This window comes from Nomia melanderi, chromosome 8, assembly GCF_051020985.1.
Source record: "Nomia melanderi isolate GNS246 chromosome 8, iyNomMela1, whole genome shotgun sequence".
NCBI lineage: Eukaryota > Metazoa > Arthropoda > Insecta > Hymenoptera > Halictidae > Nomia > Nomia melanderi.
This window is the reverse complement of record NC_135006.1, coordinates 10,927,991-10,949,744: the sequence shown is the minus strand read 5'-3', so window position 1 is coordinate 10,949,744 and position 21,754 is coordinate 10,927,991. Positions and strand designations below refer to the sequence as shown.

Sequence of the window (21,754 nt, the reverse complement as noted above, 5' to 3'; positions counted from 1 at the left end):
ATGATCAGTGTGCTTTGTGTATGGAAGAGGCATTACATAAGATAATGATCATTTATTGAATTCAGCTTTTAATAACAGGTATGTATAAAAGTACCTTTTTCTCTCGAATCAAGGATTATTCCTGTTTTCCTTCATGAAAGATCCAATGAAAGGCATTTTTCTATACACGAATACTAACTTTATGTTTAAATATACAATTACATAGAGGTATTTATCCTTACATATCATCAACTGATTCAAGTGCTAATTCAGGTTTATCATAACCAAGTTCTTCTGGAGTGTTCACGCCTAATTCATCCAAGGTAGGCCTGATTTCTTGCAAAATGTAAGGATAGATTTTATTAAGTTGATCACCACATTTGTCTTTTACAAGTTCTAAGAACCTAACTGCAAGGGCATAATCATTCAGTCGTCTGCATGCCCTTAGCGCTGTATTGATAATTACTGGGTCAGGAACAAGATCCATTCCTAAAAAAGTATAAAAAGAATTACAATTATATGCTAATACACCTAACAAATAACCTCAGAAAAATTAATAAATTAGCCAATTGAGAAATACTTCTAAAGACAACCTTATTAAGAGGTTTGTTCATAGATGTAAAAAATGTTACTTCATACTTGGTCAAATTTATTTTTCTTTCTATACAACACATGTTCATGGTTCTGAGTATTAGAACCTGTAGATATTTTAAGTATTACATTTTTTTTATTTTCTATCAAGTTTAGTTTTATACAACTGAAATTCTCAAAACTGGACAGATCAATTTGACACAATTTTTTATTCTATTGGGTACAGTCGACAGAGAACATTTAAGAAAAATATAAAATATATTTAAAATGTCTTTAAGGTACTTGGGAAAAAATAAATGAGTGTTTTGAAATTGGAACAGTACTGTTGAATTTAAATGAACTAAAGTAAAGTATGAACTGAGGTTTAATGAACATCTTTGCAAATTCCATTCAACTTTTTATACAATACATAACGCGAGCATACGATTACTGACCTGCTAAAGAATTCATAACTTGTCGGATTTCCCAACTATCAAGATCTGGACGTGAAAGGTATTCTTGATATCTTTTATTGAAAGACTCTTCGGATTCTTCTGGGCCATCGTGCGAAGAACGGGCGTTCTGGACTCCGACAGCCGTACTGCGTGGCACTATTGAATTCCTTACGATAGAGTGTATGCGTCCTCCCATGAAACGCAGCATTTTGCGTTTTGTTTTATTGAAAAATTCGACAAATTCGACGGAAAGAGAACGATCGTTGTCGATTGCGTAAACCCAGTAAAAGACGGAAATTCGTCCAGAGCATCGACTCGAAATGACACACTCTTGCCAATCTAAAACGTCTAAAAGCACACATGCAGTGTTTCCTTCGCGCCTATTTTTAAACATCCCAATTTTCATTCCTCTACGGTAAATTTAACGAAATGTTTAAACTAAAGATTAGATCATATTTTTTTAAACGAAATAGAAACATTTAATTATTTATTTTTCAAAATCATTAATAGGAAAAAGAATTTTCGTTTTATTCCCGGGGCTTTTAAATACTTGCGATAGACTTATACTTGCAATGGAATAATGTATCGTTAATAAAAATGCTATTTCTTTCTAAATGTTTATAAGTTGCATTCAATGAAACAGTATATTGAACGATTTTAGTGAAGTCGGTGATAAACCTCTAATTAGTAAGTATTCAAATTTGCGGTTGATAACTGTTATCACCAGGCTAAATAGTCATAAGTATTTTATATAAATCGAAGAGCAACGTTAAGTTACAAGTGATCGTGGAAAAGTTGCTGTGAAACAGTGGAAATATCTTATGATTATGTACAGTTATTAGTTTCGAACAACATCATTTTTCCGGATCATCGTATTACTTTTGGTTCTGTGACTGTCAATTAGGGGTTTGTTATTACGAAAAGGATGATGGTAACAATTGCGTCGTGTTATTTAACATTTTTCTATCTTCTCTGAAAAATAACATCGATATCCACTTCCAACAATCATAAATAAAATATTATTGTATTACAATATGGTTGGTGCAATTTGTATGAAATAGATGTTCCAAATGTTCTAAGAAATTGTAATTTTTGTTTATGTACAGTGCATGAATGGGAATGGGACAAAGAATATGCTACAACTTCTATTACTTTATTTGAACAAAACTTAAGTGTTCAGTTTCATGGCATATTTAGTAATGGTACATCAGCAGTTAGAGGTACTAAATTGTTGGAAAAAGGGAGACATCATTATTGGGAACTTAAAATACTGACCCCTACTTATGGAACAGATATTGTAAGCATTTAATATATATTTAATGTGTTTTGCAATGTATGAAAGATATTTTTATGTAATATTTTCAGATGATTGGTGTCGGCACAGATAAAGTAGATATGAACAGTAGGAAGAATGATTTTTGTTCATTCCTTGGACTTGATCAAGAGTCTTTTGGCTTTTCCTATCGTGGATATATACAATATGATGGTAAAAAACGCAAATATGGATGTTGTTTTGATCAAGATAGCTTAGTTGGAGTACATTTAAATACATGGAATGGTACTTTAGAATTTTTCCACAATAGAAAATCTCTCGGTATGTAAGTATTTTATGATGTTTTATTATTAGCTAATATACTACATTCATGATAATTATAGCAATATATTCTAGGTATTGCTTTCACTGGATTAAAGGACACAATGTTATACCCTATGGTGTGTTCTACGGCTGCACAAAGTAAAATGAGATTGTCCCATTGTAGTTCTACACCTGTATCTTTGCAGATGGAATGTTTGACAGCATTAAAATCATCCCAAAGAGAGTATTTATTAAAAATGTTCCCTGGACTTTGCTATCTTTTTGAGAACATTTTTGCGGATATATTAAAAGCAGATTTAGGTAAGGAGGTATGATACTATGTAAAGAATTATTCATGTTCATAGATAATACTGTATGTTTCTTCTTAGATGATAGTGATGATGATGATGATGACAACCTAAACCCTCTCATGGACTACACAACTTTTGATGATTACTTTAAGCTTAACTAAACACAAGATGTAGAACATCTCACATTCAAAAGTGCTATATTTTATATATTTTAATTGTAAACTTATTGTCTATATTTAAAATGAAGATATTTAACTATTACTGTTACAATAAAGTTCTTCGATTTTTACACAAAATAGTATATGCATATATTTTATTATTTACAATAATATGCATAAGTATTTTTTAATTACACAGACTTTTTCTTTTAGATTTTTTCCTTGGAGGAATTTTAGATTGAGGTTTGTTGATTTTTGCACAAAATACTACAGCTTGTGCCCAACCAGCAAAAGGGCCCCATAAATTACGTAAATAATTGCTTACTTGTTGATTACTAATTTGTTTCTGTTGCTGTAAATGGACTAAATAAGTTGTTACAGCAATTTGTTTTATGTGGGTGTCTACTGGAACAGCTTCTAAATGACCTAAGGACATTAAACATATACAGTCTGCAACCTTTGGTCCAATCCCTGGAAGAATAATTAATTTTTCCATAGCTTCATTATAAGATACATTGTTATCTTTATGTAAACCTAAAAGCCATTCTTTGCCACCAAGTTCCATCAAACGTTTTGCAGTATGTGCTATATATTTTGAACGGTACCCAAACTTCTCTTCTTTCAATTTTTGTTCGATACTTCCCTTTGCTAATGCCTCAATAGATGGAAAATTATAATAATCCCTACCCTCAATTGAACAGATTTTCTCACCAAATAAGAAGCACAGTTTTTCTACCATTGTTGATATCCTAGAAAGATTACATACTTTTATTTACATTGCATTAAATTAAGATAATGTATTAGACAAACCTTTGTATATTGTTATTTGAACTACATATAAAGGAGAAAACATTTTCCACAACTTCTTGTTTTAATATCCTAACACCATTCGTTTTGTCCAATGATTTCTGGAAATGTTCATCAATTGCACTCCATTCTTTGCAAAGCTCTAACAATGATACATCTAATCTGAAGTACTGCGATAAAATATCATTATAATTTATGGAATCTTTCAGTGGACCTTGAACAACATACGATAAGTGTGTGTCATTCTGCACGAGAGTCCAAACACATCCATTAAATACGCCTCTGTATCCATTATTCTCAGCAGACCATCTAAAATATATTGTATTTCATTATTTGATACTTATGAGTAAAATAATGTATACATCTATCAGCAGACAATTAGGAAAATTCTAAAACTTCTATGAAAAATATCACCGAAAAGCTACAGGTGTTTCACGAATATTGGTTATGTTAGATAGACAAAATAATTACAAAATTTTTAACAATTTACCTAAAACTCTGCCCTCCGTTTAAAGTGATTCCCAAATCCAATTCTTCCCGCGGACAAATGATCTTTCCCTGCTGTGTCTCTATTGCACCTTCGTTCATTTTTAGATGCAATCGTCTTAAAATACTTAAACAATATTTGCTATCCACTTTTAAGAGGCAGTACTAACAGTTTGCAGTAAAAATCTGAAACGTAGAGTAACGAATGACTTAGAAATAATCAGTAATTCTTCAACACGACATAAGACTGCAATAAACCGCGCTTTCTCAGAATTCTGTTTCATAGCAGTCTCTGACGTCAGTTAACGCGAGAAATTTAAATGAGAATTTGAATTGAAAAGGAATTAAGGGGAAAGTAATGAAAGAAATCTTTAATATTCCTCACAGAACTTTAATATAACTAAATTTCCAATATTTATGCAAGCTTATTCTAATAATTATTTTCGTAATGCGTCATTTTTTATTGGAGATGACAGTACAGTATTTCTATTATACATATTTACAACAATTAACCTACTAGTAAATACAGATCAGACAGACAGTTCTTGTATGTCTATCAATAATACGTGTAAGCTATTTTCATTTATACAGTATATATATTTGTTAATTTTAGTACGTTTTAATCACAAAAAGAAAATGTTTCTCATAGGCGAGTGACTTTTGAATACTTAATGATATTGTATTTAAAGAAAAAGATGGAAAATTCTTTCAATATATCACTAAGATATAAGTAATTATCATTTAATTATAATTAAATATCTTTCACGACTTTTTTTTTCATACTTTTTTGCATTGCATACATTTTATTCCGATTGCATAATCCAAAGGAAAAACAAATATGTATTATTATAAGAATTAATTATTCTTCTCATATCTGCACATTGCCACACTCATACATAAATACAAACATACCAAATACACGTGTAAAATACAGTTAAAAAAATGTTCATTAATCAAAATAAGTTGCTGACTCAAACAATTCTCGATTAAAATCGGACTCATTGCCACTTTATAAATTAAGCTACACCTTAACATTGACTTCTCTAATTTTCTCATGCTTGAAAAATTATGCTACTTTGATATGTATAGTTTCAATATTGTTTATCTACAGAGTAACGTATTTGGCCTCTTTTCGGACGATAGTGATTACACAGCTAGCATATAGATAATAAAAACGATACAAGCTTCAATGACGAACTCATTTCATTCCAACTGCTATTACATTTCTCAAAAGTATAATTAACACTTTGATTACCATAACATCTACACGTGGGTGATGACTGCCAGTCTAACGTTAATTAAAATCGAAATCAATTTAACTAAAACCCACAGAACCGAAGAAAGCTGAATCGAATCTGAACCAACAAATTTATATTTTTCTGAAAATACATTTGAACCTCCGTGAAATTTTTATCGTCGTTAATCTGGTAATCAAAGAGTTAAAGAGTTAAAAGTAAACGATGTACAGAGATCATTTTGTTTAAATTACTAATCAAATGCAAGTACTTATGCTTAATAACGTTATAGGCTTCAATGGAAGTATACATAGCTATACAAATTCAATTAATTAAATAAAGAGGGGCCAAAATGTAGCCATTTAATGGCGTTTATCATAATACAAGGTTTAATCTAAAAAATGTACAGTTTCGCGGTTTCTATATACTACGACCACTATGTATTGTCATTCGTGAAATTAGACAACGATTGCTTGACAAGAAACCGATCGCCCTCGACGATTTCGTTCACAGTTAAATACTCAATAAAATGTTACATCCCTGAGAATTGGTATTGACATCTCTAGAAGAAGAATCATTCGAAATCTCTCTCTCTCTCTCTCTCTCTCTCTCTCTCTCTCTCTCTCTCTCTCTCTCTCTCTCTCTCTCTCTCTCTCTCTCGTTCGCTCTCTCCCAATCTCTCTTTTTCCTTTCTCTCTTCTCTTCTCTCATTCCGTGAGGCTCGACTCTTTCTTTCCATATTAATAAGGAACATTATCGCGAATATGAGCTTGCTTCCGGTACTCGTGACGCTGGCACTTGCCCATCCATGACCATTTCGCGCATACCTTCTGCGGCTTTAGGGTGAAGCATTTCGTGCGGAGAACGTCGAAGAAGATCTTGCCGACGAAGTTCGCCGACGATGTCCCAGCCATTCTCAAACACGTGCGGAAACTGCACAGTGAAAGCAAACACTTGTACGTCTGAACAATCGGGGATTCAAACGAAAAATTCAAATCTAATCTCACGCGAAAGTAGAACCTCCAACTGAATCAATATTATTAACACTATTTCTACCGAAGGTGTCGGAGGACACCTTTTGAAATTTTCACTTAAAACTATTTGCCATGTTTAGTCGTATAATTTGAACCGACTTTCCGACTTTTCCAATAAAAATTATAAAATCACTTATAGGAAATGAAAATTCAATTGAGGAGAAACGATTGAACTGAGAAAATAATTTTAAGTTAAAGTGCCAGAAGGTGTCTTGACACCTTCGGTAGAAACACTGTTAACAATTTGACTCATATTGAATTTTATAAACATTATTTGGCACATGTTTGGGTCGATTCTGATTGATTCAATTACGTGATTACGGTTCCTAATGATACATTCTTAAACACTTGATTTCCTAGATCTAAACGAACATCAATCTTTCTGGGAGCAATGGAATAAACTGTACAATAGATGTCCGAAAATCTACTGTTGAATATACGATTTAAACGAAATGGTTTTACTCGTTACGTTCGAATACGATTTAATTTCCACTTGAAAATCGCACGATTTGGAAGAAAGAACATTTTCCAGTACTCGTTCATTCTCGAAGTGTCAAAGTAGATATATTTTCAACCCTCGACTCTATTTCTGAGGGTCGTTGTTACGGCCAGTGAAAGAATTACCCGTTGAATGTTCCTCTAACAACTTGAATTTAAAGATTGAATTAATATTTCGGCGAAATATCGATCTCAGTACCGTTCGTCACAGGCGCAGTGCATCATGCTGGAAATGCCCCAATTGAAGAAACCGTAACGCGTTTCGAAAGGCGGTATGAAGAACGGGCAGGCGGTGTCGTGTCTACGGCAACAAGCGTCTGCGGTACCAAAACCGCCCAAATTCGTGTACTTGGTGGCACGATGACCGCGGCCGCACCATTGTGTGCCCGGGATCATGAACAAATCCCTCCGGGATCGACTCTTGCCTTTTCTTTGCTTACGGCTGTTGCTCGTCGTGTTCTGAAGCTTCGCGTACTTCCTACGTTCAAACACATATTCCGATAATAATTTCTAACATTATCCGATCGTTTAACACGTTGAATGCCGTGAGGGTCACCGGTGAGCCACAACCGAATTGAATTACTATAGTTCACTCAATGAAACGACGATTATTTGGAAACATTTCTATATTACAAATAATGCTACGCGAAGAACGTGCAATAATAATAATGCAGTTCAATCAAATGATTTAATAACATATTTTTTTGCATTTTGTGCACTTTGCTTTATAAAATCGTGCGGCATTCAACGTGTTAAACAATAAAAGAAATTACCTTGTCTCTTTGACCTGAGGACAAGGAAGAAACATTTTTATAATCGTTCCAAACAACCAACTATCAAACTCGTAAACATTCTATATTGAAGCAATAATAATTTGCATTCCGAAATTAGTTTACTTCACTTTCTATGTTGACAATCTTTTATTCAATGCAATTATTTCTTTTCCATTCTATTCTAAATGTGAAGATTATAGCTACTTATGTTATATTGATTATAGTTATTATAAACTTTACAAATTTCCTAGTTTCTACTGTGAACAAATCGCTTAACCCTTTGCGGACGAAGATTCTTTGAAATGTACAAAACCTTCGGCAGATGAAGCTAAATTATATATCGATTGCTTAATTAATAGGAAAACAGGAAAGTGTTGATCTCTTGCTGTTTCAGTAATTAAATCATTTGTTCGCGTTAAAGGGTTAATGTAGGAAGTTCCTTGTTTCTCATTATTAACTCTTTGCACTGCTGGCTTAGCAAAAGTATAAAGTCTTATATATAATATTAATCTTCGCACGATGGATCAGCATGGAAAATATTGAAATAAAATATCTTTGTTCCTTAGTTTATCTGTTTCCATATTAATCGGTTTTAACACTGAAACTACCAGACTGGTCAAATTGACCCAATCCTGATTTCCCATTTCGCAATTACTAAAAACATAACAGACGTTTCTCTAAGAAATTACTAAAAAAATTGATTTAGCAATGCGCGAACTGAATTATAAATCAATTGAAGTCTCAACAGATACACTCTTAAAGTTTCTATAGAGAAATTTCCAAAAGCCAATTCTACTGCTCGGTAGTTTCAGTGTTAGAGTCGTTTACGTCTCATCTCAACGAGAAATTGTTGAATATTTCTACCGAATTATTTTCATGTGTAAACGGTTCAAGTGGGTATCGAGATCTTTCTTTCTCACCTGCGGCGATGTTGTCCGACAAGCTGATTTCTCGCCCTGCTTCTGACGCGAGCGCACCGATGCCTCAGCTCGGACGTGGACGAGAGCCAGGAGAGGTCCTGCGGGATTCTCGAGGCGTCCTCGTGCTCGTCCACGTCGAACACCTCGATCGACGCCTCGTCATCGTAATCGCCGGAGTGCGTACTCGACGCGCAGGAGCCCTCGTCCCCGTCGACGAGCTCCTCGTCGACGCAGTCGGTCAGCGATCCGGCCTCGTATATCAGTTGCAACTTTCTGCCGGTCTCCTGCAGCCAGACTTGCCTCAGTGCTACGTCCGTATCTCTAACGAGGGGGGTGCATATATCGTGAGAACAGAGTCTAACTTCCATTTGTCTTTTTCTGATTGACCCTTCACGGTCGGATACCAAGTCACCTCTCGCGGTACGAATCCTATCAGCTTTCTCGTTGACAAGAAACGAGTGCCTTCTTGTGTGATTGTAAAATTCGAGGAAAGAGCCTTGTCAACTTTTCCCATATTACAGGATCTGTTACAGTTTGCAATAAAATTGAAAATAATTTCATTTTTTTTCCCAAGATGGCGGTAAAGGGTTCAACGGATCCTTTATTTCCCTTATGAGCAAATAAAAAGTATGTTTCCAATCACCAATTCCGTTACATTAATATTACCAATTTCTTTCTAGTCAGTTTCGACTGTACAGTCGAGGTAATAAACGCGCGTTCGCACTATGAGTGAAAAATAGATCTACAATGAATATCTTTTGTTCACGACCTGTTGAACACTCTTTAAACAAATGCATTTAATTCTCTGGCATCTGTATACTTTGAAAACAGGAGAAATGTGTTTGTCAACTCGTCAAGTCTGCAAAGTAGAGTTGATCTTTTCAACTGTAGTACTCCGACCGTAAAGGGTTCACGTGAAACCTGCGTTGAAGTTCGTTTCACAGGGACGAAGGTTTTATCGGGCACGGGTGATAACAATGGAGCAAAAAAAGAAATAGATACATGTATATGTATAACGATTCGTAACTGGAAACAGGGGACGACGGGGCGCAGGGACCGGGTCCAAAAAATCGGCGAGCGTGACGCGTGAGTAACGCGGGAGAAATTCACGGTAGATTGGGTGTGCACGCGTTTGCTGGATACGAGGCCGTGATTAACGTGCACCTATGATTGATGCTCCCCCGCCTTATTTTCGACGCGCGGATAACCATCTTCCTGGCCATCGTTAAAGTCGTTACTGTCGCGTTCGGTTGCCGACGACAATGTTTAGCACTGACCACGCCGCCATTTTGTATTTACCTAATTCTTCCTATCGTAACCAGTCGAACAACTAGCTACAATAGGCGAACAAGTTAGATGATAAATTCTTAGCGGAAGCAGAGACAAAATATTTATCCAGTATTTACCTAATTCTTCCTACCGTAACAAACAACTGGCTACAAAATAAAGGCGAAGTTAGATGATAAATTCTTAGGGGAAACAGAGACAAAAGGAAAGACAAGAATTGAAAAGCTTATTAACGGATGATATAGGAATCGATGAATGAACAGATGAAATTTCATTCGTGAATCATTGGTGTAAAGATTATCTATGCGGTGTACAGGGTTAGTAACTGGAACTATCTTCACACACACGACGAATTTCAAATATGTCATCTGATAATACTAACGAAAGAGGAAGATTTGTCAATGAGTATATATCGAGGTCAAATTTTCACGAATTAACCCCTTGACTTACAATATCGTGACAGACTCATGACGAAAACTTGAAACTGAATTTGAGAAACCTAAGTATTATTCATTTTGTTAAATATAAATTAAGTATTATTTTTCTATTGTCAATCGTTGACCTTTGGAGCAAACGTAGACGTAGAATAAAAAATTTGTTCTTTTCCTAATAAATTATTAACGATAAAGTAGTTGTATCGATTATAGTTGAGAAATAAATCATAGGGCAAGGGGTTAAGGGTGATGAAACATCACCAATAACATCGAGAAACATCTCCAAGCCTGAATATTCTCTTGATTGTCTCTGTCAATCGGACACTAGAACTGAATTTTCGATTTTCGAATATTGTTTAAAAAGTGCAATAAAAGAAGGCTGCCGGAGTATAGGGCATCGTATATATCGAAAGATTCGATGAATTGGTCGAGGCGGAAGGAGCTCACTCGTCCTATACGGTACCTATCCTTTCTCGATCAAAAATTGATCGCCCCCCATACTCGGAATCATGAGAACGGACAACTCGTGCTTTTCTCGTTACAGGAAAAGAGCTTTGCCTCCCTCCCTATCCTCTGTTTAAGTGCAAGGCGACGTTTCGCGGTCGTGGAATTCTCTGGTATCCTCGTGAGAGCATCAGCAGATGAGTTAGTGCCGTTGTTCCAGGCCAGTGTCCTTCAGGACGCTGGGCGCGCTCCTGCTCGCAGGAACCTAATCCTTGCTTACTTAACTTGCCGCTTTTCGGCTTAAGACCACGGTTGGCTTAGCGGTCGCTGTCCACGCCTGGCCGTGATAAATTGTTTTTCGATTCGCTTTTCCGTAGAGATCAACCTCTCTCGATCGAATCAACGACGAACGGAGCCCTTCAACGGAATCCACGGAAATAAATCCGTTTCGAAACGAAATTACCAAGAACTACGACGATTATAAAGAACCAATTTTTTAACTAAATCCCATTGGCGGGTATTTACTTTATCCACTGAAATTGGATCGAAACGACCCATTCTAGAATCCCTCTCTCGCAATCGTCGAAAAGACGGATGCTTCTCCGAGAGATCACTGGAGATACCGGTTCAAAGGTGAAAATTGAATTACAAGTTACTTAGAGAATTCAGTAAAGTCACTTTAACCGCTAGGTGGTTTCGGGATTGATTAACAGGTTCGCGACCTCGATCATATTTGAGATACCTTTACTGGGGACCATGCCTTTCTTGCAATTGTTTCGCGTGATTTGTTATTCTTGTAATTGTCAAGCATTTGAAACGTAGTAAATAAACCGAACAAAGCTACTGTAGGGTATACCATACGCCAAATATATATTAACACTGGAATTACCGAGCATTTAATATGATTAATATGTAATCTCTAAAAAAATTGTAACAATAAATTATTTTCAGTTTCTTCAGGTATTCGTGATAGTGAAACTATTTAATTCCAAGACCATTCAATGGTTTTAAGATATCAATAATCGCGAAACAAACGAACCGAAACCAGTCATTTTGACTGGTACGTAGTTCCAGTGTTAATAACATAACTAAGTTGATAATAGTGTAATGCAAACATTGTAACACCAAATAATTAATAATTGTTACTGCTTTTCTTTGCTACAAAAGAAAAACTCTACGGAGAAACGCTTAAGATTTTTGTGGCGTTTAACGTGTTAATATGATCGAAACAAAGGTAATCAACAGATACGTGACGCAGGGTTCTCCAAACGAATCGCTGTCACAAACTCGCAACGCGTGGTCGCGAGCGTGTTAATCCCTTGACGTACTATTTATTTTCGCTACGAAACACGTATAACATTTTACTATCGGCAATTTAGAAGAAAAGTAGCAAAATTTTCCATTCTACTTCAAGCGGAAGTTTCATTTGAATATAATACATTGATAACAGCGAAATAGTTATGTGCCTTGATCCGTGGATAATGAATAACATTGATTGTTGACAATTAGTCTAGAAATCTTCATCACGAGTTTCACTCGTCATCGTACGGCAAGAGGTTAACCTGAAAATAACATTGTTCGCTAATCTCAGAATTAAGAAACGAAAAATTGGTCAGTGTCCGAATGAATTTCGTATGTCGAGTAGTTCCTAAGCGTCACTCGTTAGAACTCGTTAATCCGATTAAATAAAAAAGCAGGGGTTAAGGACGCGTCCAAATTCTAATCCGAATCTCCCCGGGACGACCGCTTATTGGCGCGTCCGCGGTACCGAGTCCGGGACCGCAGAAGCGAATCGCAAAACCGCTTCTCCGCGCGCCCACCCCCACGCCGAACCCGTCCAGAACGTCGTGGAAACCGGCGCAACGCGCGTCGCCGCTCGGCGTCCTTCTTTTTTCCCTTTCCCTCTCCTCTGCCGCCCCCCCGGCGAAGAAAGAAGGTGAGCGACTCGATTTAGCGCGCGATTCTATGAGCTTTCCGGTCGACTGACAAGGACGTGGACACGCTAGCGGGTTGGCCGCGGATCGCGGACGTGCCGGCGACGCGCGTTCCGCGGGGACGGTGGCGTTTGAAAGAGGTGTAACCGATGGTAAACGCAACCCCCGCCTCGTGCTCGGCGCGCGTCGTATCGGCAAACGGTGAAAGGCGGCATTGTTTTCCCGCTTCGCCGGCGGAAGCGTCCTCCTCTACGAGCTACGCGGCTCAGGGTCGGGCGGCCGAGGCTCGCGCCCGGAGATTTGCTTGCCGGGGAAATGTTATTCTAACGAAGAGGACCGGGGCCACCGTGTTGGCGTGCTTGTCCCCGAAAAAACACCGGACGCCGAGAAATCCCCGAGAACCTCCGCGTCTCGTCGGTTCGGTGCACGCCAGGGTGCTAACCGGTGACAAAGAGTCCCGTTCATCGGCCGTCGATCGTCGGCTTGGCCGATTCTCGCGCAGGGAATTCCGACGTTGCTTAGTTTGAGGATCAGGAGGCTAATTCGGGTCAGTGAGATTCGAGGAATATTCCTTACGTTCATCAGGGTGTAAAGGGGATAGCGCTCGGAGGGCCGTATGGTGGAGTCTGTAATGGGAAATGATGTTTGAAACGGCGCGCAAAAATTAGGAGCTGTCGAGGGATGAAAGTTGGGTCGGTTGTTGCCTCGATTGAAGCGATGATCTTGATGAAACTGTTAACACTCTGCACTCGGGATCGTTGCTGGAAATGTTCAACGTTTCTCGTTGTGACGTAGACGACATTCTTTGAAGCTAATGAGAAGATGTATGTAAACTTAGAAACAGCTTTGTGTTATGTATAAGGCTTTATAGTTCTTACATCGAATCTTCGAGTGCAGGGTTAACAGACTAGTCAAAACTAATTAAAACTACCAGACGGGTCAAAATGACCCATTCTTAACGTCTTTATGCAATTTTTAAAAAGAAATGTTTCTCTGAGAAATTATTAATCAAATTGATTCAACACCACGCAACCTGAGATCTACATCAATTAAACTCTAAACAAATGCACTCTTGGAGCTTTTATAGAGAAATTTCAAAACCTTAATTAACTGCTCGGTAGTTTTAGTGTTAAGTATGAGGAATGAGTAGCAGTGTCTCCGTATCTGTAGCGAATGAATTTTCCGAGTAGGATTTTAATGAAACTGTTAGCGCGATCGAAAGATCAGCAGAATCTTCGAAGCTTTTGGACGGTATACTGCGAAACGACACGATTGACAACCTGATGGTCAGAATATCGTTAAGGGGATGAAGCGTCTCGGGGTTGGGAAGAGGAAAAGTCTGTTTACCCCCAGTTAACGACGGTCTCCTTGGCGCAGATCCCGCGCCAGCGAATTACACGCTCCAGCTCGCCATCTTGAAGAATCCTGGTGACCGAAATACCGCGACTGGTCCCGGTTCTGTCCGTTTCCAGCGAGGAATTCGCGTGCGACTGGACGTCCGACCGCTGAACAGCTCCGACGTCCGACAACGCCAAGAGTAGCCCCAACGCCAGCAGCATTGGGCACCGGATCCAAACGATTCGCCTCCTTTCCCTGGACAAAAATGTTTATCGTCTCATCAAGCTGCCTTCGATACTCGATACCAAATCTAATCCCATTTTGAAGATAGGAGCATTGAAACTCTCGAGTTACATATTCCTCTGATATTGAATTCCCAATACCTTCGATCTTTCAAAATACTGTTTCCTTGACCGCAAAATTAATGTTAACACATTGGGTACCGGTTAATTTTCGGATAGCACTTTTCAATGAGATCAACTTAAATCACTATACATATAAGAATTCAGATATCATATTGTCGTGTAATACATTTTAAATAGATAATCAATTCGAATCAAATTTAATATTTTTTTAAATACTGTAGTATTAGCGAAGTTGCATAGCTAAGTGTCTTTATATAAAAACGTGATTTCTCGTTACCAGTACGCAACGTGTTAAGAAGTTATCGTTTACTCATAGAGTATCAAGCTATCAGTAAATCAGCATTCCTCTTTCAATATTTCTCCTTTTCGACTTCAAATTCAAGAGGATGAGAAATGTTGTAGTTCGAAGGATGAAATTAACAGACAATTTCGATAGAAATTTCAGAGTCGAGATCTCTGAATTTACAAAGAGAGGTTTGGAACGTGCAAATTGAACTTCCGAAGTTCGTTGACTGGTACCGGCGGGATTTCTGCGGAGAAAAAGTATGAATTTTCATTCGATACGTCAGCAACGTGGTCAGGCTTATCGCGAAACTGGTTGGTTGTAACGCGGTATATCAATTCCCGACATTTTGTAGCGATTTAAAGAAATTAAAAGGACGTGGCTTCGACAGGGGTCCCGCACGCCGATACCAGCCGCGGTCCCGTCGTTTTCTTTCCGCCGTTTCACGGAGGCACTGTTTGGCAGCTCGCCATCGGCCGCTTAATCATCTTCTTTTCATCGGGATGATAAAAAGGAGCCGCGCCTCCGTACCCCCCCGGCTCTTACGTAATTAGCACGTATGATATCTGCAGAGCGGAATATTGCTAGCCGACGAAAATTTAGAATCGCTTCGCGAATCAAAGGAGCTACAGATACGCCTGTGAAGTAAACAGAACTTTAGCGGCTACAAATAATCAAGCTGATTAAATAGAAAAAAATAAAGATCGAATGGCATCAACAAGCGTCTCTAAAAATATTTAGCGACGAGTCAGTGAAAAATGTGTCACGCGATACAGTTCCAATAGAAATTTGGCAAGTAATTCTAAATTTTTGAACGGTCGGATTAAAACGAAAAAGTTTTCTTCCATCTATGCGAAAACTGAAAAATGCTCGATTTTAAAACGTAAGCTTTTCTATTTTTATAAGAATGAAACCGTTTTCGGGAGTAATCTAATTTTAATTGACGCGTTCGTAGATCAACCGAGATCTTGGACATTTTTCTGTTAAGACATTTACAGACGAACAAATGGCAAGTAGACCGAATGGAGATTCGCGAAACGCTTAATGAAAATGAACCTCCTCACGATTAGCGCTAATCGTTACCGTTACACGTGAGGCTTAGAGTACCAGGAAAAATTACGATTAGTCCCGCTGCGCCGACGTAATCGCAGTATCGTTACTTTGTGCAAATTCTTCGCGAAAAAGTTATCGTATCGGAGTCACCTCATGCGCCGACACTCGCGTAATTCAGTAGAATGAGCAGATAGCGGGCACGCGTATCTATATCGTTTTTCAAGGCGGATCTTTAACAATCTTATATTTCTGCGTGCGCGACGATAAAAAAAGAAACGGGCGCGGAATCGTTTAATTTTTATCGGAAAGACTATGTTTTCGAAGCAAATGTTAGCGTGAAAATGAAATGAAGAAACCTCGCCGTGTTCTCGGAACATTATATTAGCAACAGTTCTGGCGATTGTTATTCTTTCTTACGCTTAAAATTTGATCATTGTATCTAGCCACTTGCGACAACTCGAATTCATTCGCCAACGGACGTTTGCGCGAAGTGAAACTCTTAAATGCGAAATTTCTATGACATATTTTCTAAACTTTTCGTCTCACGCGCAAGGTCCGCGGTCTACATGATCAGCCGAGTTCTCGCAAAATGAAATTCCTATTGTGCATTCGTGTGCAACGATACCTCGGTAACACGCTCATCTGCATCTCATCCGCGAGCGAAAGAACGAGCCAGTCCCCGGCGCGGCTGTTCAAACTCTTCCATAAATCTTGTACAGGCTCATCTGCGAACCTCGTCGATCCCGTTCAGAGAACGCATACTCGTTCATATTCGAATGAACCGCGAACTGTTCCCACTTTTAGCGAGCCGACCGACACGTACGACGAGAACCGGCGGGGACGAGCGACAGAAAATCCAAAGGGAAAAACGAAGAGAGACTGGAACGGTCCCGATGCTCTCGATCTACGAACTGTTCGACGGGACGTTACGGAGGACCGGTTCAACAGTGTCAATTTTTAATTTTCAATTTTCCGTTGACCGAGGAACTTCACTGTACGGTGTGAAAAGTCTCGCAAAATCTGTCTGGGTCCACGTGGCTCGGCGAAGGCGGGATCTCTCCTCGTCTCGCGCCCTTTTTCTATCGTCTCGGGAACCGTGTGCACGTTTGCTCCACCGGCGAACACCTCGTGGAGGCAATCGGCCGTAGTAACTGGCGCGCTACGCTCGCGACTCTCCCTTAAATACCGGCGAGAGAAAGAGCGAGAGAAAGAGGGAGAAAGAGGAAGGGAGAGAGAGAGCAGGCGAGCGAGTTAGAGGGAGATAGACAGTGTGTTCTGGTGGTTGTCCAGTTCACCTACACCACCAGCCACTATTCTGTCACTTACGTCTCCTTCTCTGCCGCTCTTCCCTCGTCGCCGTGTTTCCCATCCGGCAAACCCCACCACCACTCGGACACCAACCGAAGTCTCTGCCTCCCCTATCCTCCATCTCTCCTACACCTTCTACCACCAACTGCTACGCCGCCTCTGCCAAATCCAATCCTACCCACTCACCCTGAGATCTAATCCCAGCTCGCTCTCTCTTTCTCCATCTTCCCCCGGCCCTATATACTGTTTCTCTTTCTTCTCCCCCTTTCGCCACGTTCCTCTCTTCCTCTTCCCGACTCTCTTTCTCTGCCACCCGGCCGCACGCTTTTCCCCTCTTTCTTTCTCTTCCTTTTCATCCCTCTTTCCGCTTCTGAATTCCGCGCACCTCTTTCCCTTCCTTTTTCCCCCTTCCACCATTTCTCTTTCTCCGAACCTCCCCCTACCCGTTGCCACCCTCAGTCCAGCCGCGTCGTCTTTGGATCTCGCGTGTCTACCCCCTTTTTCGCATCGTCGTCGTCGTCGTCGTCGTCGTCGTCGTCGTCGTCGTATTCGTCGTCGTTGTCGACGTCGTCGTTCGCTCCTTTGTCCTTGCTCCGCGGTCGCTGCTTTTTTACCCCTGATCCTTCTATCGTCTAGGCGACTCTCCCGCGAACGACTTTGGTAAATGCCGGTGCATCCATCACCGACCGTCACCGTGGGGAGAGAGAAACAGAGAGACAGAGAGACAGAGAGAGAGAACAGCCACGGGATCCGTTTCCTCTACGCGCTTGCGGAACCGCCGCGGAGGCACCGCGCGGCATGGGAATAAGGAACCGCGCCGGGGACGAGTCGACGCCGGTAATCGATGTTACAGGGACGTTGACTGTAACGATCCAGGATCGATGAAGCGAACGGAGACTTACGATCGTCGTGCCTAAGGTCGCGATGGTCCTTTGTCTTCAGGTGTCCTGCCACGCGAATTGTCGAGTCAGGTTGCTTTGCACCTTTCGATCTTCTTCCTCGATTTCCCCTATGATCTATCATCTTCTGCTACGCATATCCCACTGTCACACGGTCCATTACCTGAAATTATGAATAGACATTTCTATCGCTGTCGTTTCCGATTCTACTTCTCATCGTTCCACCTACCGGCTGCTTACTCCACTCAACCCTATTGTTTCCGGAGATGAAAATCCCTGCAAGAAAGCAGATCCGTGAATCAACGGGAAAATCATGTTGTAGCGCGATTAGTTTTTCTTTAATTTACCTTTAAGGAAACCGTGTACATAGGATACTCTGGAAGCGCCAAGGTTCGACGAAAGTTTGCGGCGCAAGGTCGTCGACGTTTCCCGGCGCCCGGAATTTCTGGTAGCGGTGGCGGCGGTGGCGAACGATGCCGGCGCGAACGGTTCGTCGATAATAAATTATGCAGGCCCGTGCGACGCGAGCGGTCCTCGTCATTGGCCATGAGCCCCGAAAGATCGTGCCCACGGATTGGCGGCCAGCCAAAGGTCGTTTTTCGCGAGCCGCGGCGATAAACTTTCGGTCCCCGGTGTGCAGCCGGTGTGAGCATTGTCGCGCGAATTAGCGGCCGGCTCTTCAATTTTTCCACCGACTAGACTCCATAGAATCCTCCGCGTCTTCCAGGCTGGAACAGACGCGGCCCCGTCGCGACTCCTTGCTTCCGGCGCACGGCCGCGGAATGAAATATTCCCCGCGGCGACCCGGAAGAACGTCCGTCAGTCCTCCGAAAAGTATCCTCAGAATTTAGGGAAGGGCTGAATTAACGCTCGCCACTTGAGAATTCGCTGCGGCACTTCAGAAGCGTCGCAGGACGGTTGAACGGCGTCCGCGGGCTCCTGAAAATGAATAGGACCAGTTAATCCTATCCGAGTTCTGCGATCTTCGAGATATAAAAGCAACTCTAAATTTCACCGAACTCTCGAGAAATCAACGCTTGCTACCATTTACCCAATAGACGAAGGAGAATACCTCAGAGACAAGATTTTAATGATCTGAAGTGCCATAAACCACAATATTTAGCGTCGTAAAAACTGATTCGGAAACTTGAGAATAGCGCCAGGGTCCACTCTGGACTGGTAAAAATGACTGCGGTTCCTCTCAAGGGGTAAACGCCATTAACAAGATTCCGTTTATCGTCCTTAAAGTATTCCGAGATGAAGATCAGCGTATCCCGTGCCGCGCCATAAAGCGCAGGTACACGACAATTAGCTGTGGCGGCGCGTCGGAAGAGCCGGGGCAGTAAACGGGGTGGAAGCGGTCCCGGCGTCGAACACCTCGAGGTGGACCGCTTCGCAAGCGAAACGCGTCGCACGGCGGAAAGGAAAAAGGGGCTACCGGAGGATTCCGAGATTTATGCTCGTCCATCGGCGGCCCTCGAGCCTGCCTCCTCAAACGGGATCACCGCCACGGAAATTAATTGGCGGGGCGAAGAAGTGGCGGTGAAAAGCCGCCGGTGGTTACCACCTATTGTACTCCTTGCGGTTATGACTCGACTGGCGTAGGACAGGCTCGAAGGAGAGAGGGCTCGAAGGAGAGGCCGTAAGCGAGTAGGTAGTTCTCGGCCCACTCGATTGTTCGACCCTCGAAGGTCCGTGGCCGAGCCACCTCCGTATGCACGCTTCTGAGTGCCATAAAGAACCACCCGTGCCCGAAGTCACCCCTCTTGTTTCCGAACCGACTCGTAAAATCCGTTCTGCGACGTCCCGACCTCCACTGTTTTACACCCTGGACCCTCCTCCGTCTTTCCCAGCTCGGACACGGATTGCGCCGGCATCATGGAACTGAATTTCCTCGGGCCGAACTATTTAGGCGAGGTCCGCTCACCTGTCCAGGAAATAAGAGCCAGCTGAACGAACTCAAAGTCTGTAGAGCTCTTTAGCGAACCTACCTGCAACCATCGTCGAGATTTTGGGAATGGCTCTTTGAGTTGTTTCTCTTGGAAATGGTCTCATTGTTCACGGAAAACCTTCGGGCTCGATGCATATGGCACGGAGATTCACCGGTTGATTCCTTTGGCCACTTCTCCTGGCCAGATCTGTTTACCTCCTGTCGCGCGCACCTGGACGCTTCCTTCTTTTGTATTAGGGCATCGACGATCGGTTTACAGTTATCCCTTTATCGTATGATTATGTCCTTTCAGAGTGGCCGTGTCTACTGCGATGTCTCCGTTATTCTTTTTTCCTTAAAAAATCAAATTTCGTTGATCCAATATTTTGCTTCTAGATTTCTTGAGCCCCGCTCTTGAATGGGGTATCTTAATGGGCGTTGAAAAGCAGTGTCATTTGCGAAGCAATGTGTACACCCTGAACGAGGCTAATTTTTCAAGAATTCATTTAGGAGAAGGTCCTCCGGTACTCTCGAGTTCAGCTCCTCGAAACGCCGGGTCCGGGTGCCGGTCGAAAGGCAAACAAAGAAGCGAGAGCAAGTATAACATTACCTCCGCCCACTGACACGGTTGGTAAGCTTCGTCAAATATTCCGTGGGCCGAAGTTTGCCGTCGAGAAGAAAGCGGTGACATTAGACCGTCTCATCCTCGTGACTGTGCCCGATCAACCGGCTCGCAGTTCACCCGACTCCGGCGAGTCCTCGGCTCTATAACTAACTTGCTATTATAGCGGCCGAAGTGTAATTATCCCACGATAGTTCGACCGCACGACGCTTCGCTAACTGCTAAGCGATTTGTGGATACTGGCCATAATCGAGTTTCGTCCTGGCGCGCGGTACCGTTGGAAATCGAACCCATTTTTGCATCCGTACATACTGAAGTATGAAGATATTGCAACATTTTAAAGAACCTGTATGGGCAGCGTAATTTCTGCAAAAGAATATTATACAGTAGTAAAGAATAGAAATTAAACAGACGATTCATCTTTCCTCTCGAAAATTTCGAGAAGAAACGAAGTATGTACTCACGTATACAATAAGTACGTCAAAAGTAATACATACCGAATATTGTTAAAAAGTAGAATGTATTACATGCAACATTCTGATACATTGTCTCACAATTTTTACAACCGATTCCTGACAGAAGGTTCAACCCTCAAGCCCAACGAAACGGTCCACCGGACGTGTAGCCGTGCCGTCCAAGTACTAGACTCCCATTCAACCGAACTATCACCGTGAGAGAGTGTATTCTTTGGTTTTGTTAAATTTTTCCTCCACTGCGGATCTCCTCATTGACACGACGAAACGATCAGACGGCCAGTGTCGGACGGTCGGAGACTGCGGGAGGGACGATTTGCAAATAAAGAGGACCGGTAGGAAATCTGCGAGCGCGGGCAAAGCAAACGAGCCTGGCACATTAATATTCCCCGCGCAGGATCAGAGCAAGGAATGTACCAGGCGGGCCGGCCGAGGTTATAAAAATTAATTAGCTCTCGGAGGGAAAGGTCGCTCTATAACTCTCTCGTTCACGAAACCGTGAGGCCATCCGATAGAAATGATCGTGGACCAAAGCGAGTCCTCGACGCTGGACCCAGCTAGCCGGATACTGGCCGCTGTCGA

At 41.3% G+C, this 21,754-nt stretch overlaps 4 protein-coding genes across 11 annotated transcripts; 1 reads left to right on the top strand and 3 right to left on the bottom strand.

Annotated features, from left to right (window-relative positions):
- Positions 1-37: 37 nt before the first annotated feature.
- On the bottom strand, positions 38-1,342 carry COX5A (Cytochrome c oxidase subunit 5A). Its single transcript, XM_031978002.2, has 2 exons — positions 1,005-1,342; positions 38-468 (listed from the first exon to the last, which is right to left on the bottom strand). Exons 1-2 carry the CDS (start codon positions 1,210-1,212, stop codon positions 218-220), a joined length of 459 nt encoding a protein of 152 aa, XP_031833862.1. The 5' UTR covers positions 1,213-1,342; the 3' UTR covers positions 38-217.
- Positions 1,343-1,391: 49 nt separating this feature from the next.
- On the top strand, positions 1,392-3,114 carry LOC116427541 (SPRY domain-containing SOCS box protein 3). 3 transcript variants are annotated; one of them, XM_031977998.2, is made up of 6 exons: positions 1,392-1,691; positions 2,111-2,301; positions 2,370-2,598; positions 2,674-2,717; positions 2,787-2,901; positions 2,970-3,114. In XM_031977998.2, coding segments are annotated over exons 1-6 (663 nt in total). In that variant the 5' UTR covers positions 1,392-1,690; the 3' UTR covers positions 3,053-3,114. The 3 variants fall into 3 exon arrangements, with proteins under 3 accessions (XP_031833858.1, XP_031833857.1, XP_031833859.1); XM_031977999.2 differs by having other exon boundaries at positions 1,401-1,691; positions 2,370-2,602; positions 2,970-2,998; XM_031977997.2 differs by having other exon boundaries at positions 1,393-1,691; positions 2,674-2,901.
- Ogg1 (8-oxoguanine DNA glycosylase) lies at positions 3,083-4,638 on the bottom strand. Of its 4 annotated transcripts, none has more exons than XM_031977994.2 (4): positions 4,347-4,638; positions 4,071-4,165; positions 3,860-3,998; positions 3,083-3,798 (listed from the first exon to the last, which is right to left on the bottom strand). In XM_031977994.2, the coding sequence occupies exons 1-4, from the start codon at positions 4,442-4,444 to the stop codon at positions 3,237-3,239; spliced, it is 894 nt and encodes a 297-aa protein (XP_031833854.2). In that variant the 5' UTR covers positions 4,445-4,638; the 3' UTR covers positions 3,083-3,236. The 4 variants fall into 4 exon arrangements, with proteins under 4 accessions (XP_031833854.2, XP_031833856.2, XP_031833855.2 ...); XM_031977996.2 differs by having other exon boundaries at positions 3,860-3,957; XM_031977995.2 differs by having other exon boundaries at positions 4,085-4,165.
- A 129-nt stretch (positions 4,639-4,767) lies between these two features.
- LOC116427502 (uncharacterized) lies at positions 4,768-18,257 on the bottom strand. Of its 3 annotated transcripts, none has more exons than XM_076370164.1 (5): positions 18,151-18,257; positions 14,249-14,494; positions 8,803-9,123; positions 7,309-7,587; positions 4,768-6,510 (listed from the first exon to the last, which is right to left on the bottom strand). In XM_076370164.1, the coding sequence occupies exons 2-5, from the start codon at positions 14,458-14,460 to the stop codon at positions 6,318-6,320; spliced, it is 1,005 nt and encodes a 334-aa protein (XP_076226279.1). In that variant the 5' UTR covers positions 14,461-14,494; positions 18,151-18,257; the 3' UTR covers positions 4,768-6,317. The 3 variants fall into 3 exon arrangements, 2 of the variants coding, with proteins under 2 accessions (XP_076226279.1, XP_031833783.1); XM_031977923.2 differs by lacking the exon at positions 18,151-18,257 and adding an exon at positions 16,566-17,082; XR_004235090.2 differs by lacking the exon at positions 18,151-18,257 and adding an exon at positions 16,566-17,082 and having other exon boundaries at positions 6,481-6,510; positions 7,236-7,587.
- Positions 18,258-21,754: the final 3,497 nt, after the last annotated feature.